This window comes from Miniopterus natalensis, chromosome 1 (genome assembly GCF_054644295.1).
Source record: "Miniopterus natalensis isolate mMinNat1 chromosome 1, mMinNat1.hap1, whole genome shotgun sequence".
Classification (NCBI taxonomy): Eukaryota; Metazoa; Chordata; class Mammalia; order Chiroptera; family Miniopteridae; genus Miniopterus; species Miniopterus natalensis.
In genome coordinates this window covers 29,570,979-29,596,220 of record NC_142081.1, presented here as the reverse complement: position 1 = coordinate 29,596,220, position 25,242 = coordinate 29,570,979, and the positions used below count along the sequence as shown (strand labels likewise).

Genomic DNA, 25,242 nt, shown 5'->3' with positions numbered 1-25,242 from the left:
TTTTGTTTGTTTGTTTTGTTTGTTCATTCATTGCTTTCAGTTTTATATCCCACATGTGAGTGAAATCATATGGTTCTTGTCTTTTTCCATCTGACTTGGCTTAGTATGATATTCTCAAGAGCCATCCATGTTGTTGCAAATGGCAGTATTCCACCGTTTCTTATGGAAACTAGTATTCCATTGTATATATGTACCACATCTTCTTTACCAATCATCCATCAAAGGAGACTTTAGTTGTTTCCATGTCTTGGCTGCAGTGAACATAAGGGTGTATACATCTTTGCAAATAAATGTTTTCAAATTTTTTGAGTAGATACTGAGAAGAAGGGTTGCTGGGTTACATGGTAATAACTTTATTTTAATTTTTTGAGGAACCTCAATGCAAAAGAATGAAACTAAACTGCTGTTTGCCTCTATATACAAAAATCAACTCAAAATGGATCAAAGACCTCAATATAAGAGCTGAAACAATAAATGACATAGAAGAAAACATGAGTACTAAACTTATGGACCTTGGTGCTAGAAAGGATTTTATGAATTTGACCCCAAAGGCAAGGGAAGTAAAGGCAAAAGTAAATGAGTGGGACTATATCACACTAAAAAGCTTCCACACAGCAGAAGAAACCGCCAGCAAAACAAGACCACCAACTAAATGGGAGAAGATATTGGCATGAGCCTTTTGCCCCTCCAGCTTAATTATGGCAGGGTCCCAGTTCACAAGGTCCTTTTGGTTTTCTAGTGTTTTCCTTGTATTTGTGTAATTTCTTCACCTACCCTGTGCTATCTCCAGACCCTAGAATTGTGCATTATCCTGAAAATGTACTTTAATATCCTAAAACAAGAATTTTTAGAATTTTTGAGATTCCTACATCTTAAAAATTATTAATTTATGAATAAATGTGGGTAAAAGGTTTGCATAGCTTTATGCAACATATGGTTTCGGATATCTTTTCTAGAAATCAAGTAACATAAAATTAGCTTTTATCTTAAATTGATATATTCAACATTATCCTAATACACATGTGCTAACCCTTATCTGGAATTCCCAAATCCAAAACATCGAAAAGTGGAATATATCTTTATAAGGTCAGGGATGACTCAAACTGGAATGAGGTTATTTAGAGCTTTTACTTATCTGAGTGAATATTCGCATGATTTAATTATTAATGTGTTTTATTACGAGGTGTTGCCTAAGACTCCACTGGGGTTTTAAATAATATATGGCATGTATACCATATTTCTTTTGTAAAATCTAAGAGAACCCGAATTCTGAAACGTATCTAACCCCAAGGGTTCCACCGATGGACTTAGCAGTCTCTTTAGTTGCTGACCCATCTAAGCTACTTTTGCTTTCTTAAATGAGCCCACTTTTCCAGGCTGCTTCATGGACCCCGAAGCCTTTTGGTATCATAGAAGACAGAGCTGGTGGGATTATAAATGCCAGCCGAGGGCCGGGGTTTATTTCTGTTCCCACGTGTGTCTGACATCAGGCTCTGGGCCTTGCGTGTTGTGCAATCAATGCTCTTTATTAAGCAGGTGGACTTTTCAGTAAGTGAATTTCCTTTCATTCCCTTTCCTCTTCCCGTCCTGCTCCCTGGCCTGGCTATAGCTCCATTCTCCAGTCTATAAATAGGACGGAGGCAGAGTCTTTACATGGAGTATGACTAGAGGCTTCATGTTGCAGGCAGCTCTGAAGGGTGGGTTTTGCCATTTGGAGTGATGTTTACAGATTCTGAGGACATGGCCAAGCTTCTCAGGAAAGAGAGTCATGACCAGTTAGTGTCCTCTGCTTTGGATATGGGAGGAAAGTACAGTGGCACGTGCTCCACGATTTTGTCAATCCTAACTACTGTGGATACGCAGGGACTCTTTGGGTTGCACTGAGTTTCTCATTTCCTGTTTTTCATTTGGTTTTGAAGCCCAGCCTGTTGTCTTTCATAGTCTCCTGGGACCTGGGGAACAGAACACTTGTTATTTGTACATCTTTGTGTTTGCCAAGTGGAATAGTGTGATGGAAGGAATCCCGATTTGGGAGTCACACAGCCTACCGTTACTGGACTTTTGTGAGCCTCAGTTATGTCATCTGCCAAGTAAGGATACAGTAAGTGAGGACGTGATAAGTTTTAAATGGACTATTATATGTAATATGAGTACATCATAATGCTTAGTAAATGTCACTTGCAGTCCTTCTTTGCCCACAAATTATTACTTTTGTTCCTCACAGCAATCTTAAAAGGCAAGGCAAGGATTATTATTTCCATTTATATTTGAAGAAATGGCAGCTCTGAGAAGTTAATTAACAAATGGCAAATAGCACACAGCTAACAAATGGCAGAACCAGAGCTAAAACTTGGGTCTTTTGATTCTAAATCCTTTGCTCTTCACTTCTACTCTTCTTCAGTACAAGAAAATATTTCTGGACATGAAAGGAAATTTAGATAGATTCAGTTTAATTCAGCTGATGCTTTCAGTATGCTGACAGCATCAAGAGCCTGTACTTTATCTGGGGGCTGTAAAAGCCCAAGGCGTACTCTGCTTCTGGGGACTCGTGGTATTTTTGGGACAGGGCATGGGGTGGCTTGGTCAGTGTATGCTGTGGAATCAGAAAAACAGTCATGATATCTGGGACCACAGTATTCTTACAAGAGCGTAGATTTATTTTAAACAGAAAGGGCCCTAATAGATCAGCTTATTCATATAAGGCATGCTTTGTGTGTGTTTGGGTTCAGGGGAGCAGCATCAGCTGTGTGGGAGGAATCAAGGACATATAATCTGATTGGGGAAATAAGATGTAAGTGAATAAAACGTTAATAAAGATTTAAATATAGTCAAGAGAGAAGATATATCACAAGGCAGTACATACGTATTTGCTTAATAAATTATGCAGACAGCATTTATTGCAGGAATTCAGAAGAGAGAGCAATATAGAGGACATAAAGTTCCTTGGCCAAGATTTCATAATTATGTGTTGACAGAGGCAGATCTAGAATGGAGATCCATTTGTTCTCGCCTATGATAATACTCTCTACACTTTACTACTGTATTAGTCAGAATCCTTCAGGGTGCAGTTGACAGAAACTCAGCTCAAAAGGGGCACACACACAAGTTTATTGGCTCACAAAAGTAAAAAGCCCACTAGGTTGTGCTGGATACAGGAATGATTGGCTCCAGCTCACAGTGGTTAGTATCGGGAACTCACAATTCTTAGTCCTGCTTTTTTTCTGTGTTGGTTTCTCTCTTCAGCAGGCTGTCCCTCTAGGTGATAGTAGAGACAGGCTTATATCCTTCTAACTTCTCAACCCTAGGTGCAGAGTTGATAAGCTAGAAGGAAATAGGTTTCAGTATTTCTAACGAAGTCCTGAGCCTGGCTGTCATTGGCCAGATTTGAGTTTTATGCCTTTCTTAAAATGAAGAAGTGTATGGTCAACCTCACTCCAACCTTGTGGATTGAGATTTAAAGGGGAGTGGTTTTCTAAAAATAAGTGAATAAATAAAAACCAGAATATCATTACTTAAAGAGAAAGAAAGCCCCCAGAAGGTCAAAATTAACATCTGTATGGTACAACACATATCTAAAACTTGGCACTTTTAAAAAAGAAATTTAAATAATAAGAACCTAAATCTTTCTGCAGTTTTACCCACCTAGTGATTTCAGGTGCTTTTCGTTTCTTTGTGTAGCTAGCTACACATTTGTATCTGGTATCATTTTTCTTCTGTTTGAAGGACTTCTTTTAACATTTCTTATTTTGCTGATGATGAATTCTTTCTGAAAAGTCTATATTTTGCCTTTGTTTTTGAAGGATATTTTACCTTGTTGCATGCTGGATATATAAATGTTCTTGAGCTTTGTTCTGAGATGTGGTTAAGTTACTTGGGAGCAGTTTGATCATTTCAGGCCTTGGTTTGAAGCTTTGTTAGGTAGGACCAAAGTACTGTTTTATCTAGTGTTAATTGATCTTCCCTACCGAGGCAAAACCCTTCTGAGTAGTTTAGCTGATACCCCATTAATTATGAGGTTTTCTATTCTAGTTGAATCAGGCACTGAGCTCCAGGTACTGTTACCTCCATTCTTTTCCAGTGGTTCTCTCCATGGCTTTGGGTGGTTTCCTCACATGCACACACATCAGTATTCAGCTGAGTATTCAAATACAGCAGATCTCTGGAGTTCTTTCTCTGTAGCTTTCTGCTCTAATACTGCTTTGGTAAGCTCTCATAGCCTTGGCCTCCCTGGCCTCCTAGCTCCATCTCCTCAACTCAGGGAGACCACCAGCTTTGCCTGGCTTCCCCTTCCCTGCATGGTGGCCTCAAAACTTCCTCCAAGCAGTCAGTTTGGGCAATCACAGGACTGACTTGCTCATTTCTCATCTTTCAGGTGTCCCTGTTTTTTTGTTGTATAATGTTCAATATCTTGAGAAGAGTTATTTGTGCCCAGATTTTTAGTTGTTGCATGTGTGAAGGTAAATTTGGTACTTATTATTCTATTGTGATCAAAGGCAAATGCCTTCTTGATAAACTCTTAATAATTTAAAGGTTGACCTTAGCTTTTCTTCTATTTTTTTGAATATGGAAAGTTAGATCTCTTGGAATTTCATTTCTCGTTTTCTGATCCACACTCTTCATTTATTTTTCTTGTCTTATAGCACTTGTAAGACTTCCAGTACAAAATTACAAGGGAGAGATAAGAGCAAGTATTTTTGTCTTTTGCTGTTTATAAAGAATGATAAAGTTTACTTTTTATGTACAATATTATATTAGTTATATGAGTTTCCTGTGTACAATATAGTGATTCAACATTTTTATACCTTACTATATGATCAACCCACTAATTCTAGTAATCATTCATTACTTGCAAACTTATTACAATATTATTGTTTATATCCCCCTATACCAACTAAAAAAAATTTACTTTTGAGTATGATGCATGGTATATATTCTTCTTCAGTTGAGAAAGTTTTCTTTTGTTCCTAGTTTGCTAAGAGTTTTATTGTGAATGGATATTGAAATTTATTCAGTAATTTCCCAAATCTACTGAGATAATTGTTTTTCATCTTTAATCAGTTAATGTGGTTAATTACATTTAAGAGACTGTCCTGATACTTAAACTTCTGTGCTTGTCTGGTATAAATTCTTATTCTTGATGTATTTGTTTTTAATACATCATAAATTTTGTTTGTTGCTGTTTAGAATATTTGCAACTAGGATCATAAGAGATTGATATATAAATTACCTTACTTGGGTTTATGTTAACCTTATAAAAGGATACAGGAAGGTTTATCTTCTAGAACAACTTGTATAAAAGAGCAATTACCCATTCTTTCAAAGTTGGAAGCAATCATATAAAACCATCTTGATGTGATATGTCCCTTTTTAATTTTTTTCTATATTTAACTTTTTAGTGGCTATTATGTTTTCTATTTTTTCTTTGAAAAAATTGTTTAAACTTGTTTTTTCTCTCTTGTGATTTTTAAATGCCCACTATATTTGTAAATGTATTGTTTGTCTCAGTCTTGCCAATGGTTTATCATTAAAGGTAGTTTTTCTCATCTCTAGTTCTTAATGTTTTCTTTATATTAAGATTTTTATTAATATCTGCTTTTCTCTCTTCTATTTCTTCCTTATATTTTGCTTTGTTTAACTGTTGATTGATAACATCTTGAATTTACCAGTTATATTTTTAAATCTTTTTTATTTCTAATATATATCTTAAATTAATCCATGAATTTCCTTTAAGTACCACTTTAAATATATCCCACAAGTATATGATACGTGATGCAGTCATTATTTCTCAGTTATAAATATTTTATAATTCCAATTAGGGTTTCTTCATTGACCCATCAATTATTTAAAAATGTGGTTTCTGGTTTCCAAAAGCATTTTTATAATTTTTAAAAAGTCTTTTGTTTTATTTCTTACTGTGTTGAAATTATAATGTGGTCTAATCATATTTTTGAAGCTTCCTCTATGGCCTAATACATGGCTAGCTTTTGTAAATCTTTCTTACATACTTGAAATTACTGTGTATTCTTAGATTGTTTTCATCCCACCTCATGATAGCTTAATCTCTTTTGTGTATTATATTCTGTGTGTTTGTGGGGAGAACTTATCTTCAGAATGGGTCTTTTTGTGCTTAGTGAGGGGTATAATCCTGTGTACCTTGGGTTATGGAGTTGTTCTTATAGATGAATTTTGCACTTTGCTTCTCTAAGGTCTCCTGGATTCTATAGATGCTTAACCATTTCTCTGATTAAGTCCTTGCCTTCAGATATTTTATCTCTGTTCTGATATTATATCTCTGTGAGAAGTAAAGACTTGGTGTTTTTATTTCTTATAGGGCTTTCCCCCCTCATTTACAGCCCCAACAGATAGCAACCTTTTTTGCTACTTCTCTAGGTCCAAACTGTTAGATGAAATTTTATGAGTCCCCTTTTCAAAGAAAGGGCAGCTCTTATTAAAGAGCAGAAGCCTTATGCTAGAGTCCTGAATCCAGCCAGGTTTGCATGAACCCAGGACTATTAATATCCTAGATACCAGTCTATGGGACCTGCAAACAAGTTGGTTACCCTTTTGGACTAACACCAGGTTCTCATTTCATCAGTATCTCTATGAGTTTGTAGCAGGAGGGTTCTATATGGTCTCAGGCTTCCATACAGCTAGAGCCAAAAGCTGGTCTAATTTTTAAATATGAATAAACAGGTTTAGCGATCACCTAAGGTCACCTAATTGGAAAGTACCCGAACTGAGATTAAAACCTTCATGTGATCTGCTTCTTGTTGGTATTCTTCCTGCTTTGCATTTAGTTTTTATGTGCTATTTGTTACAGTTAATCTTATCTGCCGATCGGACTGGGCCACATGGTGCCAAGAGAGTTGGCCAAATTATTCTGGGTGTGTCCCAAAGGGTTTTTGTGAATGAAATTTGAATTAGTAGACTGAGTAAAGCAGATTGCCCTCCCTAATGTGGGTGGGCCTCACCCAATCAGTTGAAGACTGAATAGAACAAAAAAACTGAGTTAAAGGGAACTTTCCCTGCCTTTCTGCTTGAGCTGGAACATCAGCCTTCTCCTCCCCTCCAACTAGAACTTACACCATTGGCTCTCCTGGTTCTCAGACCTTCAGTCAGGCTGGAACTACACTGTGGTCCTCTCGAGTCTCTAGCTTGCCAACTGCAGGTCTTGGGACTTCTCAGCCTCCATAATTTTGTAAGCCAATGCCATATATGCAGGGTGTCCCCAAAAATGTATACACACTTTGAATAATTATTAATTCCAATGGGTTAAATCTGAAAAGAAAGAAGTATCAATTAAGCCATCAGCTGTAAAGTGTTTATACATTTTGGGGGGATACCCTATATATTCTCCTATTGGTTCTGTTCCTCTGGAGAACCTTGACTAATATAGTATTGTACTAATTTCAAATTTATTTAGCATTTGTTTTTTTCCTAATAGTTTATTAGACACTAAGTGGACAGACTAGAGAAGAATGAATTAAGACTGCAGATTCCTTTAAGATGTTAGAAGAGTCACAATTACATAAACTCATTAGAAAATGTAACTAAGAAAACGAATAGAAGGTGAACGCTGCATGATGGTTAAGATTGAGGATGGAACAGGGGCTATTATTATACCCAGGGCAACATTTTGAATGCATTGGTACCCAGCTTGTTCAGGTGGTTCAATGCCTGAAAATTGAGGTGCTTTTTGTAGCACCCCATGAAATTTTAATGCATTTATTTCCATCATGAATCAGGAATCATTTTTCCAATGGAAAATGTGACTAGATTTTGTAAGCCACATAACAGTCACAGCTGTGAGGATGCATGTTCAAGACAAAACAAGCTGAGGAAGGAAGCATGATTAGCAGTTCCTTTAATATTCATGTGTTTTATTACCTGCTTTTGCTTGTCAGCATGTATGATCACAGGCACCTGAGGCATAGAAACTTTATGGGGAAAATGGAACTTTTAGAAAATTTTCCATTAATTTTTCTGATTTTCAAGGCATCACTGGGGGCTGCTATTCTAATGTGTGCATACCACGACTGAGTATCTGACGCATGAATCGCATGACTTTTTTTTGAGAATATGACTTTTTTTCTTTTTTCTGAAAAAGCTGTTACTTAGCTAAGGGAGTATTTCAGTCTGTTTATTTTCAGTTGTCATGATATATTTGGATATATTTACTGTAGATTTGGTGCTGGGGAGACTTAAAACTGTCTTATAGAAATTATCTCTGCCGCTTGGCTGGGGTCTGTTGCAAGATAAAACAAAACTTTGGAAACTGACTTGAGGATCATTTGCAGAACAGGATGGGAAGATGAGGGAATGAAGTGAACAGCTAGGATTTCAGAAATAACACCTGCAAATCACAAGATCTGTTCATTATCTTCCTTAGCCTGGGTTACACATTCCATGCCCTGCATTTTAGTATCCATGGCAATGGAATTGTTTTTTGTCTTCCTAATCAGAACATTTGTAAATTAAAATGTTGATTCACATTTACTTGTAAGAGTTCTTTGGAGTGATAGAGAACTATTGGGGGCTTGGGGGGAAAAGCAAACAGCCATGATGGTTTTATATTTTCTCCGTATGTGCAGAAATTTAATTATCAGGTCACCTCAGTTCTCAACAGAGTAAATTACAGCCTTGGCCATTAATTTGTATGTAAATGCCACCATTGTAGGAAAACAACACAACACTTGGGTCCCATCAAGAAATTCCCTTGTAGGAGGCATACAAATTAGAGAGCAGAGCTTGAAAGCAACAGGGAATTTGACAGTTTAGCACTTGCTCTTGTCCAGGTCAGTCCTGTTGCAGCAATGAAACAGCTTAGAGTGATTGTCAAAGCCAACTGCTCAGAAAACATTTGTACTCAAGAGTCCGAATAGTGAAAAATGAGGGCCCAGTGAGTGCAAATACAGGTCTGTTCAGAATATCCCCACAATCAGAGCTGATCACCCTACCCCTCAATGTTTTCACAATGCCTTCTCTCATATTTTAGGTGAGTTTGACCTGGTGGGGAAGAGAAATCAGTCTTAAAGAGACTAAAGAAACCCTGGGTCTAGGGTTAATCCCTTAGGCGGTAATTAGTAAAACAAATTCCTTGCATCGTCTATAGATGCAAGGAAAATATGGGGCTGATTAGGCAAACACCTTTCTCCTGGTGATATATATGGTGAGCTGAGTATGGCAGCAGGGGAGTCCAGGTTGTGGCAGCATTGTCTCTGTCTTTACGGCTAGCTAGGTTTGACTTTGGTAAGTAGCTGTTGGCTGTGGCAATAAGGTCCAATAACTGGAGACATAGAGAGGCCAGAGGAGCTAAATGAGGGTTGCATTTCAAGGCTTATCTGGAAACTCAGAATATAAATCAGAAAGCCAGAAGAACTTCTCATGTGGACACAGTGGGGATCAGAGAGATGCTCCATTTGGTGGGTGCTCTGGCACTCCAACATCTTTTCTAGGGCTAGAGTAGGAGGACAAGTTCTAGACCTCATTGGCTTGGAGCCTTCTCAACTGCACAGAAATGGCTCAAGGCTGGGAATATTTCAGTCCATAGGGGAGGTCCTCATGCCTTGCAGGGGGTTGGGGGGAGGTAAGGCTGCCATGGGATATAGCATTATTTCAACCATTTAAAAAATATTTTTTTATTGAGCTTTCGAGAGAGGAAGGTGAGAGGGAGAGAGAAAGAGAGAAACATCAATGTGAGAGAGGAATATCTGTCAGCTACCTCTTGCATGCCCCTTACCAGGGATCCAGCCCGCAACAGGGCATGTGCCCTCACCAGGGATCGAACCAGCAAACTTTTGGTGTACTGGACGATGCCCAACCAACTGGGCAACACCAGCCAGGGCTACTGCAACCATTTTTTAAAAAGTTTTTTGAGGTACAATTGAAATACAGTAAACTACATGTATATAAAGTGTACAATTTGGCAAGTTTGACTTACTATACATGTGAAGTCACCACCAGAATTAAGAAAACGTTTACATCACTCCAAAAGTTTCCTGATGCCCCTTGGTAATCCATTCCTGACAACCACCGGTCTGTTTTCTATTACAACATATTATTTTAAGTTTTCTAGAATATTATATAAATGGAATCATACAATGGGTACTCTTTTTTATTTTTTATTTTTTACCAGTATACTCTTTTTTGACTTTCTCCCCCAACTCAGCTAACGCTTTTGAGATTCATCCATGTTGCTGCAGGTATAAATAGTTCATTCCTCTTGATTGTTGACTAGTGTTCCATTGTAGGCTATATCACAATTTGTTTATCCATTCACCTGTTGCTGCACTTTTGGGTTACTTCCAGATTTGGGCTATCACAAATATAAGCTTCCATAACATTTGTCTAAAAGCCTTTGTGTGGACATGTGTGTTTTTTTTTTGCCTTTGGGAAAATATCTAGCAGTGGAGTGGCTAGGTTATGCAGTCAAATGTATGTTTGAATTTTTAAGAAACTACTAAAATTGTTTTACCATTTTACATTTCAACCAGGAGTGTACAAGAGCTTCCGATGATTTACTTCCTTGCCCTTGATATAGTCACTTTAAAAAACTTTATTAGTATATCATTTTAGTTTTGATTTGTATTACCCTGGTGATTACTGAGGTTAAACATCTTTTCACTTGCTTTATAGTCATTTGCACATATTAGTTTGTAATGTGTTGGTTTGAAAATTTTTATTGGGTTGTTTGTATTGTTATATTATTACTGAATTGTAAAAGGCCTTTTTATATTCTGGATACAAGTCCTTTATCTGACATATGTATGTAAATATTTTCTCTCGGTCTGTGGCTTGTCTTTTCATTTCATAATGATCTTTCAAAGAGCAAAAGTTTTAAATGTTGAAGTCTAATTTATCAGTGTTTTCCTTTCTGGTTCATGCTTTTGCATATCTTAAGGTTGCAAAAATTTCTCCTCTGTTTTTCCACCAGGAGTCTTATAGTTTAAAATTTTACAATTAGATACATACACACACACACGTGCGCGCGCACACACAGACACACAGTGTGAGATAAGGGTTGATGTTCCATATTAATATCCATTTTGCTCAGGCATCATTTTTTGGAAGGACTTTAATTTCTCCATTGAATTACCCTGGCACTTTTAAAAATAAAACTTGACCGTACTTGTATGGGGCTATTTCTGGACTCTAATTCTATTCTATTGCTTTATTCTTTTTGCCAATAGCAGCTTGTCTTGATTAGTGTATCTACGTAATAAGTCTTAAAATCAGGCATGTTGGTACTCCCACTTTTTTCTTTTTATGAATTATTTTGAATATTCTAAATCCTTTATATTTCCTTATATATTTTAGATCTATTTGTAGAATTCTATAAAACATCTGCTTTGATTTGATTTGGATTGTACTAAATCAGTAGACTGATTTGGAGAGAGTAACATGTTAACATTGAATCTTCTCTATTTTCTCACAGTCATATTTTATTGCTTTTAGCTTTGTGGTTTCAGATACCTCTTGTTAAATTTATTCCTCACTATTCATGTATTTTGATGCTATTGTAAACAGAATTTTTAAAAGTTATATTTTTAATTTATTATCAGAATATAGAAATAGAAATGATTTTTATATATTGACTTTGCTAATTTCGCTAAGTAGTCTCACCATTGAGGTTAGCTGTAGAGTTTTAGTAGATTCCCTTTTTTCAGATTAATGCACATCCCTAGTGAGCTGAAATTTTTTTTATCTGAAATTGATATTAAATATTGGCAATAACTTTTCTGTAACTGTTGAGATGGTTATTTGGTTTTTCTTTTTTATTGTTAATTTGTTGAATTACATCAATTGATTTAATATTTTAAACCAACTTTGCATTGCTAGGATAAACATTATGTGGATATAATATATGATGCATTTAATACATTACTGAATTCCATTTCTTAATATTTTGCCAAAGATTTTTTGTAACTATAATCATAAGTTATATTCGTATGCAATTTTCTGTACATGTGATATCTTTGTCAGGTGTTTGTATTTGGGTTATGCTGGCCTCATAAAATAAGTTGAGAAATGTTTTTTCTACCTTCTATAAGAGTTGTGTAGATACCGGTATTATCTGACAGTTATAGAACTCTGTACCCCCAAACTGCAGAAGTTTTATTTTTTTAAGTCCACATTATCACAATTTAGTATTTGTTGGGTCATAATACAAATTTATATACTTACAGATTTTTAAAATTTTGCTCTATCAACTTCTGAGGAGGGGGCTGTTAAAATCTTCAACTTTATTTTGAATTTGTCTATTTCACCTGTATCTTCTATTAGTTTTTTCATCGTGTATTTTGAAGCCAGGTTAATAAGTACACACTTATGATTTTTGTGTCTTGATGAATCAATCACTTTATCATTATAAAATATCCTTTTTAATTTTTTAAAATTTTATTTTTTAATTACAGTTTACATTCAATATTATTTTGTATTACTTTCAGGTGTATAGCATAGTGGTTAGACAGTCATATACTTTACAAAGTGTTTCCCATGATATTTCCTGTACCCACCTGGCACCATTCAGTTATTACAAAATTATTGACTGTATTCCCTATGCTGTACTTTACATCCCCGTGACTATTTTGTAACTACTACTTTGAACCCTTGCGCACTTTTGGTGGGAATATAGATTGATGCAACCATTATGGAAAACAATATGGAGTTCCCTCAAAAAAATTAAAAATGGAACTGCCTTGTGACCCAGCAGTTCTACTTCTGGGTTTATATCCAAAGAAACCCAAAAATACTAATTTGAAAGAATATATACACTCCTATGTTTATTGCAGGGTTATTTACAATAGTCTATATGTAGAAGCAACCCAAGTGCCTATCTGGAGATGAGTGGATAAAAAAATGGTGGTACATATATACAATGGAATATTATTCAGCCATAAAAAGAATGAAATCTTATCATTTGCCACAGTATGGATGGACCTAGAGGGTATTATGCTAAGTAAAGTATCCTTTTTTATCTCTGGTAAAACTCTTGTCTTGGAGTCTACTTCAATTTTAATAAAACTGTACCAGCTTCCTTATGCTTGTACTTTACATAACAGATCTTTTAAAATCCTTTTACTTTTAACCTGTTGTATTTTTATATGTAAAATGTGTCTCTTACAGCCATCATATAATTGGGTATTGCATTTTTATTCAGTTTGACAATCTCTGCTTTCAAATGGGATATTTATTTCATTTGCATTTAGTGTATGTATATTATTGGGTTTAGGTATGTCATTTTGATGTTTGTTTTCTCATTGTTGCCTCTGATTTTTTCGTCTGTTACTTCTGTTGTTAGCATTCAATTTCTCCATTATATTTTTCGCTATACCTGTTAGTATTTTCTTTATTTAGTGGTTGCTCTAAGAATTACATACCTACATATACATCTTTAGTTTATCACAGCCCACTTTGCAACATTTGCTCTTTGCATTATACCACTTTACAATGATTTTTATTTTGCAACAGTATAAATCATTACCTCTTCACTCTTGTGTTACGTTATATTTTACTTCACACTTTATCAACCTCATGATGCAATAGTATATACTTTCTTCATTTATCTTTAGAAAAAGTAAAAGGAGAAAACATCAATTTTTTTTGTATTTACCATATGTAAAATTGCCATTATTGCTCTTTATTCTTTCCCTTGGATCAGAAATTTACTTTTTTACCAGTTCTCTTTCACATGAAGAAATTCCTGTAATATTTTTTGAACTGCAAGTCTAATGAATTTTCTATTCATTTATATAAAAACTTGTTTATTTTACATTACTTTCTGAAGGATAGTTTCTCTGGATATAGAATTTAGTGTTAACTTTTTTTTATTTCCGCTCTTAAAACATGTAGTTTCTGGCTTTCATTTTTCTGAGAAAAGCCAGTTTTCATCTGTATTATTGCTCTCCCATATGTGATTTTTTTTCTTCCTACTTTCAAACATATTACTTCACCTTTGATTCTCAGCCGATTGACTATGATATGTTTAGCTATTGAACTTTTGAACAAGGTTGTCAAAATTTTTGAATCTGTATGCTGTTGTTTTTTCACCAAATTTGGGAGATGCTCAGCCATTATTCTTAAAGTACTTTTCCCCACATTTTTTGTTTTGTTTTTTTCTGTCTTGCACTCATTATACACATTTTAGACAACTTGATATGCTATTGTTTTTCACTGAGGTTTTGTTTATTCTTTTCAAGTTTACGTTCTTCAGTTGGTTTTTTTCTATTGAGATCTCTCAAAGTTCATTGCCATCACCAATCTGCTATAAAACCAGTCCAGTAATTTTTTTTTTTATTTCAGAGATTTTCTTTCCAATTAAGTATTTATTTAGTTTTATTATATTGATTCCATTTTCTGCTGAGATTATCCTTCTATATATTTATTATGATCACTTTTCCCTTTGATTCTTTGAGCATATTTATAATAGATGCTTTAAAGATTTTGTCTTCTGTATCTAACATCGGAGTCATCTTTGGGATAGTTTCAATTGACTGCTTCTTTTCTTGATGATTTACATTTTTCTTGTTTCTTTACATTTTCTTGTTTCTTTGTATGTCTAGTAATTTTTGATTGTACAATGGACACTAAAGATGAAATGTAGAGGCATTGGATTCTTTCATCTTTCTGTAAAGAATCACTTTTTGTTTTAGCCCACAATTTAATTACTAGTTGGTTCATTTGAGGTTGTGAAGTATTATAGGTTTTATACTTTGTTACAATGGGCTCCTTTCACTTTTACTTTTAGTCTTGCTTCTGAGATTGACCCTTCTAGGGTTTTAATGGAAATCCTGGCATGTTGGCCCAGTCCTTCTAACTTGGCCAGATTCAAGCTCCTAACTTGGTCTCACCTGAGGTAGGATACAGCCAAAATGTCTGTTCAAATTTTTAGCCCACTAGCTGTTACTTTTCTGGGTTTCTTGGATTCCCCCCATGCATTCATAGTTCCACTTTCAGCCAAGAGTTTGAGATAGGTTCACATGTGGATTTGGGATTACCTCTCTGTGGTTCCCTTCTTTCTGGGGTTTCTCCATTTCCAGCTGCTCTAGCTTCCCTGGATTCTGTACACTCAAGTCAATAGACTTCTGACTTCTGCGTGAGTCCTAGGTGCTCTGTGCTGCACTGACTGAGGAGTGCTTTTAGCAGGTAAGCAATGTAACCATGTATCTCACCCAGTGAAGTTTCCTTCTTTCAAACATTGGATTTCCTCCCATTTCTACCTGCTCTTGCTCATTCTCTGTGCTTTCAAATAGTTGGTTTATTATTTTTGTGTGTGTGAATTTATTATTATTAGTAGTAGTTTAGTTCAAATCACTTGCTTTGCTGTTATCAGAACTGGAATCCTCAATATTGTAATTTACTTTTTCCCTTGCATAGTGATCTGTATGTTACTAATTTTTATAAAAGATTTTCTGTTTGACTCACTCATATGTAACCATTACATGTGCCACCTCTTTGTTTATATACAAAATGGAGTTGTCAAAACATTCCATACAAGGTGTAGGGTTACAGAGCAGGTGTGTCCAGGAGACCCAGATGCTAATTCTTCCTCTGTCACTAAACAGCTGTTTGACTATAAATAAATCTCTTAAGTAGTCTCATCCTTAGGTTCTCTTCTATAGAATGAGGGAGTTAGGTTATATCAAAAATTTTCAAACTTTTAAACAGTGTCAGGATTCCTATTTTTTCTACATCCCAACAGAATCTTACAAAATATAAACCACATTAAAGAAAAATAGCCCTAATTGAAGATGGTGCATAGCTCAGCCTGCTCAGTGCAGCAATCCCCATCTCTACTTGTACAGTGGCATTGAAGCTGCTTTGTGGAACCCTAGGCTTCCACAGAGTATAGTCTGGAAAAAAATCAAGGCTGAGTGACTTATACAAATGTTTTCCTATTCTGCCCAAATCCAAGAATGGCTGGATTGTGGCCATATTCTTAGGACCCCAAATGTGCAGTTGTTACCTTAGACCTCCTTTCTGCTTTTTCACTTTAACCAACATTTTATTCTTATATCTGTCCTTATCTAGCCACCATGGGCAGTCGTTTGCTGTGGGTATTTGTGAAATATGCTATATAAGGGATTTCCTGCCATTGTAGCTAAAAGTAGCTCCCTGGTACTGCACCCCCATGCACCACCCACCCCCATCTCCATTTCCCATCTATGAGATAAGTAGTACTTCCCTCCACCTAACTGCTCCTATGTGGGTGGGAAGGAATTAATAATCTTGGAGCTGTACTGATCACTTAGAATTCTTTCTCCATCTGTAAAATAGCAGCAGGCAGGCTTAAGAAATAATCTTGCCTCACCAGTTGGTGGTTTTGTTGTCTTAAAGGAAACAACAAAATGAGCAGGTGTGGGCACTGCCCACATCCAGACAGCATTGCCAACTCTTACAGAGCATGCCACCTCCAGACTTAAGAAGAAGAGTGGTGAGGTTAGGAAGGTCGTACAACCTACATTCTCAGTTTAATCTTCTCCTTTCCCATCCTTGTTTCTTTTGCCCTCCCACAGTAATTCTGGTGATGTGTTTTCAAGTTAGACACTGCAAGAGCAGGCACACTCTTTGCATGTAAACACAAGGCTTCATAAAAGTGACCTATCTGTATAGGTCACTGCCATGATGGAGCATAATAATAATTATTATTATTATTATTAACATAGCATATGCCTGGCATGTGCTAAGTGCCTTTATATGGTTTATCTCATTTAGTCTTCTCAACAATTTTGAAAAGTAAGGAATATCAAAATAAGAACACTTATGTTCAGAAAGATTAAGGAACTTGCTGAGGTCTCAAAACAGCAAATAGAAGATTTAAACTCAGGCGTCCTGGCTCCAGATTCCACATCCTTAGCCACTCTAGCTTTACCTGATGTTACACTTGACAGGCAGTGTTGTGGCACTGGGGAACCACCTTCCTCTCTTAAATGTGCAAGATGGAGATATCATTTCCTCTGTTTCTATCTATTTAAAATAGAAAAAAATCATTAAAGTTAGAGGGAGGGACCATCTGACTTCATTGAAGCAGGGACTGGGTATTGATGGATCTATAGTTAGCCCTCTCTGCGTGTCAAAGTCATGAGCTTCCTGCCAGAGCAGGAAGCCCAGAGTAGCACCTTGATAGTATGTGAACAAAGGGATGAAGCTGGGTGGCTATGCGTCAGAGAGACTGCAGAAGAGTCTGGTATGTTGGGGGGGTGTCTAAGATCTCTCTGCATTCTGTGATTTGAGGAAATGAACAATCGTATCTTCAGGATGTATCCACATCCATATAATGGTGCAACTTTTTCCTGTTATTTTAGCAAGGTAATTGGATGAAGGGGTGAAGATTTTAATATAAATCCCCACTGCGCTGTTTCCTGGGTACTTATCTTAAAAGGGATTTGAAGTTGGTATTCGATATGGCAATACAGGAAGACGTATCTTACCTCCGAAATAAGTGCCCCAACTTAGGTGAGACTTTGTGATTTTCAAAGATTTAGGTTGAATGAAATCCAGATCCATTATTTAGTTGTTGACATGGACTCATTACAAGGGGAGTAGCTGGGATCTTTCAAAAAGATAAGAGTCAATATTTGAATTTGAAAAAACAGCCCATTGGTGAAGAGCTGGGAAAACAATGCAGCAAACCCATTGATGTGGAACACTGGAGACTCACATTTGGTGCTGGCACGGTATAACTGTGGGCAAAACACTGCCTCTTTGGGCTTTGGTTTCTCCTTGTGAAAATGATGGAATAGATAGATGCTTATGAAAATTCTTTCCAGCTCCACCTACATGATTCTTGTCTTTTTAGGGATAAAACGCAGTTATGTAGATTTTGACCAGGATTTAAGTTTATTCCTTGAGGCAGTAGATGGTAGAGGGAGCATAATGTGGTCATTCATAACACTGACCTTGGAGCAAGACAGCCTGAGTTTGAATGTTGGTTCCATTATTTACTCACTCTTATGATTGTGGCAAATTACTGGCCTCACTGTGCCTCACTTTCCCCATCCATACAATGGGGACAATAAAATACCAATTTCATTAAGGGTTATTGTGAGGAGTAAATAGATTAACAGATGTAAATTTCTAGAACAATGGTTGGCACATAATTAATGTATGTGGGATTGATCTTATCCTTGTAATAGTGCCACCATTGACGTCTGTTGCTGCTCAGTGGTTTCCAGAAGGGATGGAAAGTTTTGCTTTTTAGGTGGAGAATTCCCTGAGATCCTTGGGGAGGAAGGTTTAGAATAGCACAGCAGGTTTATTTATAATCCCATAAGGAGCAATAGGAGTTACACTTCGGCTTGCCTGTAAGCATTCACTCCCACAGGGACTGACCCTTCTCACTGCTCTGCTCTTCTCACAAAGGAAGCAACCTCCTGACTGACGTCAGGGTGGAAGTGGCAGAGTTCTCTCACCTTCCTCTAAAAAGTAAGCTAGATATGGCTGTAGTGACCTGCTGCAGTGATGTCTGACGATATGCACAGTGGCTAAGAGTATAGGTACTCTGTTTAAGTCTGTTTTGTTACTTTGCTAACTTTGTTGCCTAGGGCAAGTTCCTTAACTTCTCTGTGCCTCTGTTTCCTATCTCTGCAATGGGAATAATCATCATCTCTACTTCCTGCTGTTGCTATGATGATTAAATGGGATAATATACGCAAAGTCCCAAGAAAGGTACCTGGCATATCGTATATGTTTAGTAAATGGGAAATGTTATAATTTCTATCATGATTCTTATATCAAGTGAGGGGAATCTTGCTCTGTGGGTGATCAGTGACTCACTGGAAAAAAAATCAAGGACCACATACTGGTAAATTAATGAATTCTAATTACTGATTTTATATGTGGAGAAGTATCCATGAGCTAACTTACTTAATTTGAAATTGATGACTTATGACTAGTTAAATTTAAAAAGTGCCTGCCAGCAATACAAGTGGAATGGAATCTCAAAGATGAAAAGAACTACAAGCAGATGTCTAATCCAACCACCCCTCCTGTGCTAATATCCCTGACTCCCTCCCAGGTACTTAGCTGATCCTATATTCTAAAGGTAGAGTTTAATTTTGCCCCAATATGTCTCTGGATGTCTCCCATTTGTGATGGTTCACCCCTTACCAGAATGCAGTGCCCAGCATGTTGAGACATGAGCAGATTGCTCATTGTGGTAGAGTTTTGTTGGGATGCATTCGAGTTGTTAGTGGGAAATCTAGTCTCTTCTGACATGAATCTAGTCTTTTCAGGCCCTCCCACGGTGCTGGTCACAGCTGATAGAATTGAGTGAGCTGACAATGATGTGCTCTCATGTTCTTGGATTACCTGCTCTAAAAAAGAGAGAAACAGATAACATTTTAATGCCTGTGGGCAGGAAGTTTGGAGTCGGAGAATTTAGATCTAGAAAAGACCTGGGAGATGACCCAGATGTTAGAAATGACCCACACATGATGAAACAGGGCCAGAAAGATTAAGGGACTTAGCCACAGGGATTCAGCTAGTTCATGTGAGTATATAGAATAAGAATTACCTCCACTACCTCTCTCTGGTCCTCCAGCGTGGTGATTAGAAACATGGCCTCTAGACACAGGCTTCCTTGAATTCAAGTCTTGATTCTACTGCTTATTGTCAGTGTGATCTTCAGCCAGTTTCAGACTTCTCTCTGCCTCAGTTCTCTTACCTGCAAAATGGGAACAATAATAGGTGTGTGTGTGTGTGTGTGGGTGGGTGGGTGGGTGGGTGTGTGTGTGTGGTTTAAATGAGATCATATGTGCAAGGGGCTTAGGATAGTTCCTGGCACATAAAAAGTATTCAAAACGTGTTTGTTTTTATTATTAGTCTTCCAAAGAACCTCAAAATATCAACTCTTAAATAAGCCAGAGAATAAATGTTTTGACCAGGCTGGTGTTTGAAGTATTTTCTCTCACTTAAAATATGGCTTTTTAATTTCCTCTTAGCTTCTGATTCAGAAGCAATCTTCAGGAGCCATCTGTGAACTAACGACCATATTCTTACCCAGAATCACTGTGTGACTTTTGGATGGAAGGAGGAAATTTTCAAAAAATAATTTCTCATTATTTATCATTTCCAGTTCACATTCAGAAAATATTTACAGGGTAGTCTGCCATGTGCTTGGTGCAGAGATCAGGCCTAGGGGGATGCAAAGTGGGTGGCCTGATGTGCTCTTACCCTCACGGTGTGCACAGGATAGGTGGAATAGTTGCCAATTAAACAGGTAATTCTGCCCCAACACTGGAGGGAGTGCTGTCAGGGCAGGACACAGAAAGATTTTTACAGCGTGTGGAAGGAGCCCTGACCATGATTTAAGGGGTCAGGAAGGGCTTTCTGTGCTGAGACCTGAATGTGAGCTAGATTTTTGACTAGTCTGAGTAGGGGCTGGAGACTATTCCAGGCACAGGGAACTATGTATATGAGGGAGCCTTCAGGGTTGGGATAAAACACTGGGTACTCACCAATTTATTCAACACTTAACAAGTGTCTATTAAGCACTCAGTTTCCAACAGGCATTGTTTTACACAATGGCACACGTCATTTAATAAAACAGATGATGTCTTTATTCTTATGGAAGTGATGGGAGAGAAGAGAGAAATAAAACTGGAAAGTGCTATGAGGAGAACTGCTTTTGGTAGGATGATCAGGAAGGTGATTAGGGTAGAGTTTGTCGAGCTGACACTTGGTGAGAGGAGCCAGGGGAGGGAAGTTTCCAGGCAAAAAGAGCAACAAATGCAAAGAACTCAGGCAGGAATGGCCTGGGCATGTTGGAAAAACTGAAAGAGGACCCGTGTGCTGGGGGGTGGGGAGCGCAGAGAAAGCGGCACAAATAATTCAGAGGGTATTTGGGTTGGGTTGTTGGTGTTGAGAAAGGCATCAGAACGTTTCTAGTAGAAACAGGATCACACGTGCACACGGATGCCTCTTTTCAAAACCAGGAAGCTTTTGGAAAACCTCAGTTGCAGATCTCAGTCTGCTCTGTGGGTTTGAATAGCTGAGGGGCAGCAGAGAGCGTATTTTCTGTCATGGTGACTGGACCTGCACATAAGGCATGTGCACGGATAAGTTTCCGCCTCCCAGTTACGAGCACGTGTCAGCAACAGCAAAGCAGCAGGGTTGCTGGCTCAGTGAGAGGGCCCATAGCGTTGGTCAGGGCCATCCCAGTGGTTTCTCGGGGCTCTAGGCATCTCCTCCTGATTGCCCTTGGGAGCTGCCTCTTCCCGTTTCATTCATGTAGACTCAAATTTGTGTTTCAACCCTGCTTTAGATTCTTTCTGTCCAACTTGGAACTGCTCGATCCAGACTCACGGCCCAAGCTCTCCTGTTTCTCTGACTGTCTTCCTCTGTATGCTTGCGGGCCCTGTGGGGGACTCATGGCTCTTGTTTGCTCTCAGTTAACAGCTTTGGAGATGACGAAGAGCTGTGCACATCTTCTGACACTGACGAGGAAGTGATCAAACAGTTTGAGATTTCTGTGTCCCGGTCCCAGAGTTTCCGCACAAGAGCGTCTGAGAAAAGCAAGCAGACAGGATCGGAGCAGAAGCCAAAAGTCCGCCGCTTGCTCTCCACCAGGGAAGAGGACAGCACCCAGGTGTCTGCTGGGGAAGGTACCCTTCGCACCCAGCCCTCCCTCTGTCTAGACCAGGGGTGGCCAACGGGGAGGGTGTCTTTGAGTCACGTAACCTCTGCACTTGCATCTGAGAGTCCAGAGAGGGAGAGAACGTGGGGTAGGAGCCAGAGGCTGGGACAGAGAAAGGGCTGCTCATACTTTGCAGGGCAGGGGGCATCCTGCAGGGAGCCGGGGCAGGGGATGCGTCAGAGGCGCTGAGGCCTGGACCCCTGATTCATGGGTCTCCTTCCTTCCTTGGAGTTACTACTTTGTGTGTTCTGAGCACTAATGACCGGAATGGTATTTATCAAGCTTTATAACATATAATCTCTATCCCTTCTGACACGTGCAAAAACGTCACACACCTGACCGCTAACATTGAGATCCTGAGCCTTTGCTCCTGTTTGCAATCATCAAGTCTGTTTGTCACATAGCTCTGTAACCTCAGAAGATTTTTTAAGCCTTTCTTTTAATGGTTTGTAGTATTACGACAATAGGCATGTTTTATTTTTTCAAATAAAAACATAATATTGAATAGCCTTTCTCAAACAGCACATGCCCTGCTCCCTCTTGCTCCTTCCCTGAGTTTCTGGACACCCCTACCCCCACTTCACATGAGACTTGCAGGGCAAGAGCAGGGTCTTAGGCCTTCCTCTAGCACCTTTGTACTACGTTCACCCTCCACAGAGGAGCGGGGACACTCGGGGGCAGGGTGAGCACAGCCCGTATGGAGGGACGGCCTCGTGGAGCACCCTCCCCCCTCCCCACCACTTGCACAAAATAAGCTGGGCAGAGGACAGTACAGTGCTCCTGAGTGCTTTCCTGAGTGAAGGCTGGGCATCTCCTTGACTCCCTTGTGCCCAGAGCCCTGAGTGGGCACAGGACATGAGGAAGGGAAGGGGCTGTGCAATGCATACGATAAAAGGCTGATGGAGAACGTGCCATGCCTCGGTGACCTGGTCTCAGTGACCTGGCTTCTCTCATCTATTCTTTTTTCCTTTTGGACTGTGGTCACACCAGTGGGGCTGTAGCTGTAGCTCCTCTATGGGTTTTCAACACATAGCGGTAGAAAAAGGAAACAGAAAAAGGAAAGTGAAAAATTGAGAGGAGATGACAGAGAGGTTTCTGACTTGACTTGTAGATGAGGCAGGCAGAGAAAGAACACAGGGGAAAAGGGAGAATTGACAGAAAGAACCCCAATTTTCGGCAGGAGTATCATAACTGGGTATCTGTCATGGAATTTTACTTACGGATACAGGCGACATATTTTATTGCTATTCTTTGTAGCAATATTTTTTGACTCTGTTTCCCAGTGGGAATATCATAACTTGCTGTCCATCATAGAATTTTACTTGTTGATATGGGCAACGTAACATATTTTATTGCTATTCTTTTTAGCCCAAGGTAAGCCAAGAAATAGATGCCTTATGTAACCAAAGCTTACTGCTGACCCTCCATCATTTCCTTTTACCCTCTCCTGCTTTCTTTTCTCTCTCCCTCTCATGTTACATCACAGCATTCCTCCCTCTCCACGGGGAGGGCAAATGCTAGCTAATGAAACTTAATAACAGTTGACTCCCTAGGAGTCGCTTGTTTAATTCTAAAGCTAATGGCCCCATTTCCCAGAAGCCTGAGTGTCTAGTTTCTGATTTAGTCAATTGGCTGATGTTCTGACAACCCCTCTAACCTTCACCATTCCTGAAATTAGCAACAACTTTTGTCATAACTGGTGATTCTAAATTTTTTGACAGATGGTGATAGGAGAGGTAAATTTTTCTCTATAGGAGAGAGGAAAAAGTCCATGACGGTGAATGAATTACCTGTAGTTTTTAAAGAAAACCAGCAGGGTTTTCCTAGGAATGAGTCACTGCATGCTAAATTTTATTGTATGATTTTTTCCCATGTCATTTCTTTTTGTTCATCTGTAGATCAGTGAATTTGTTTCAGTGATAGAGAATAATGAGATTAAGTGTGTACCCTGAGAGCATTTTTTTTTTTTTGGCCTGTGCTCTATTTAGCTATTTTTTCACTCTACCTTACACTGATTTTCTAAGATAAAATTTCATTGTAGACAATTCTTACTTTAAAAACGCATTCAAACTGTGGGACCCGCAAAATTCAAGTAAAACCTGAACGGAGAGTGAGTTCCTGATAGGTTGTCTCATGTTTCTTCTGCTTAAGTGAGACCCTTCACTCTAGATTGAGTGATGAGGCTATTTTAGAACCAAGACAATGCTGTCTTCTCATTCTAGCCAAGGTCTCTCTTGTCTCTCATATCTCACCTAGTGTTATTTTGCACTGATTGTCACTGTATTCCTGGTAATGTCAAAGAGGGTTTGGGCTAAGTGATCTGGATCAGAGGCTGTGCCTCACATCCCTAGGCATGAAAGGTGGGCTCGCTAGGCCAACAGAATGGCAGTTCTGAAATGCATAGGAACAGCTGCTGGGAAGGCTTTAAACTCTCAGGTAGGAGCCAAAGCAGTCCACAGGTGAAGTTTCTTCTCCACAGACCCCTTGGTTCTCCCGGTAAGGCCTTTTAATGCACTGATTATGTAAGATAATCTCCTTTATTTAGTCAACTGCTTAAGGGCTTTAATCCCATCTACAAAGTACCTTCACAGCAACACCTAAATTAGTGTTTAATTGAATATTTGGGACCTACCTATAGGCTAGCCACATTGACACCTAACACTGACCATCATAGATGGTAAGTAAAAGTATTTGTATTTGAGTGGTGTCGGGAGAGAGGAGGTGGGAGTGTAAAAGAAAGTAATTGGTTACACTCCATCAGTGTGGGGTATGGACTAAACAGATGAATTCCTCTGCTGAGATTAATGTGGTTGATGTGACATAATTATGCCCTGTAATTCCTACAAAGTCAGGATACATTTCTCTGACAACAGGCAATTACTTTTCTGTACGTGTTTAAGGTGACATGATCTTCTCTAATTTAAAGCTTGGGAAGACTGCTTTATATAACGGTGAATCACCTTTCCCTCTCCTGCTCCTTGCAACTCAACTTGCACCCCAGATTTGCTTGTCTAATTCATCCTTGAATGTCTGTCAAGGAAAATGGTTTGTTACATTAATATAGTTCTTATGTTTTTCCGTTATGAATAGCTTTTCAAGGCTTGATGTAGCTTTGGAAAATTCTCTTATTACTGATCTAGGTATTATCACTGTAGGAGTTGAAGTCATGAGACAATTTTATGGGAGTAATTTCTTGGCAGAGTTAGATTTTATGCTGAAACCCTGCTGGGTGCTACACACGTTGATGGATGACCTACTGTTTAATAGGACATTTTAGTGTTCATGTATGTGAGGAATGGATGTGCTAATTAGAGCCTTGGAAGAAAATTCTGCTTTATGTTGTAGGGTTTTGCATATGGAATAACCCTTGTTTTGTCATTTTCCATGGCCTTTTTAAAAGTTGTATTTGCCAAATAACTGAAAGTGTGCATGTAAAAATGTTATGGTGTCCTATGAAAGTGTTCCCAAGGGCCCTGAACCGAATTATTAAGAATAACAAGGCAGATAGGGGAACTTCTCAATGGCTTGCCATGGTTTTGCAGAATCCCAAATCAGGAGTCTGAAGTGCACTGAGGACCAAGTCTGCCTGGAAATGTTTTTATATGGTT

At 38.3% G+C, this 25,242-nt stretch overlaps 1 protein-coding gene across 1 annotated transcript in view; it reads left to right on the top strand.

The window, feature by feature from the left end:
- Positions 1-25,242, top strand: part of SYT16 (synaptotagmin 16) — a 185,535-nt gene that overhangs the window by 133,851 nt on the left and 26,442 nt on the right. The window contains exon 4 of the mRNA XM_087819998.1: positions 21,390-21,602. Within this exon, the coding sequence (XP_087676124.1) occupies positions 21,390-21,602 (213 nt within the window). The remainder of the gene's footprint in view (positions 1-21,389; positions 21,603-25,242) is intronic.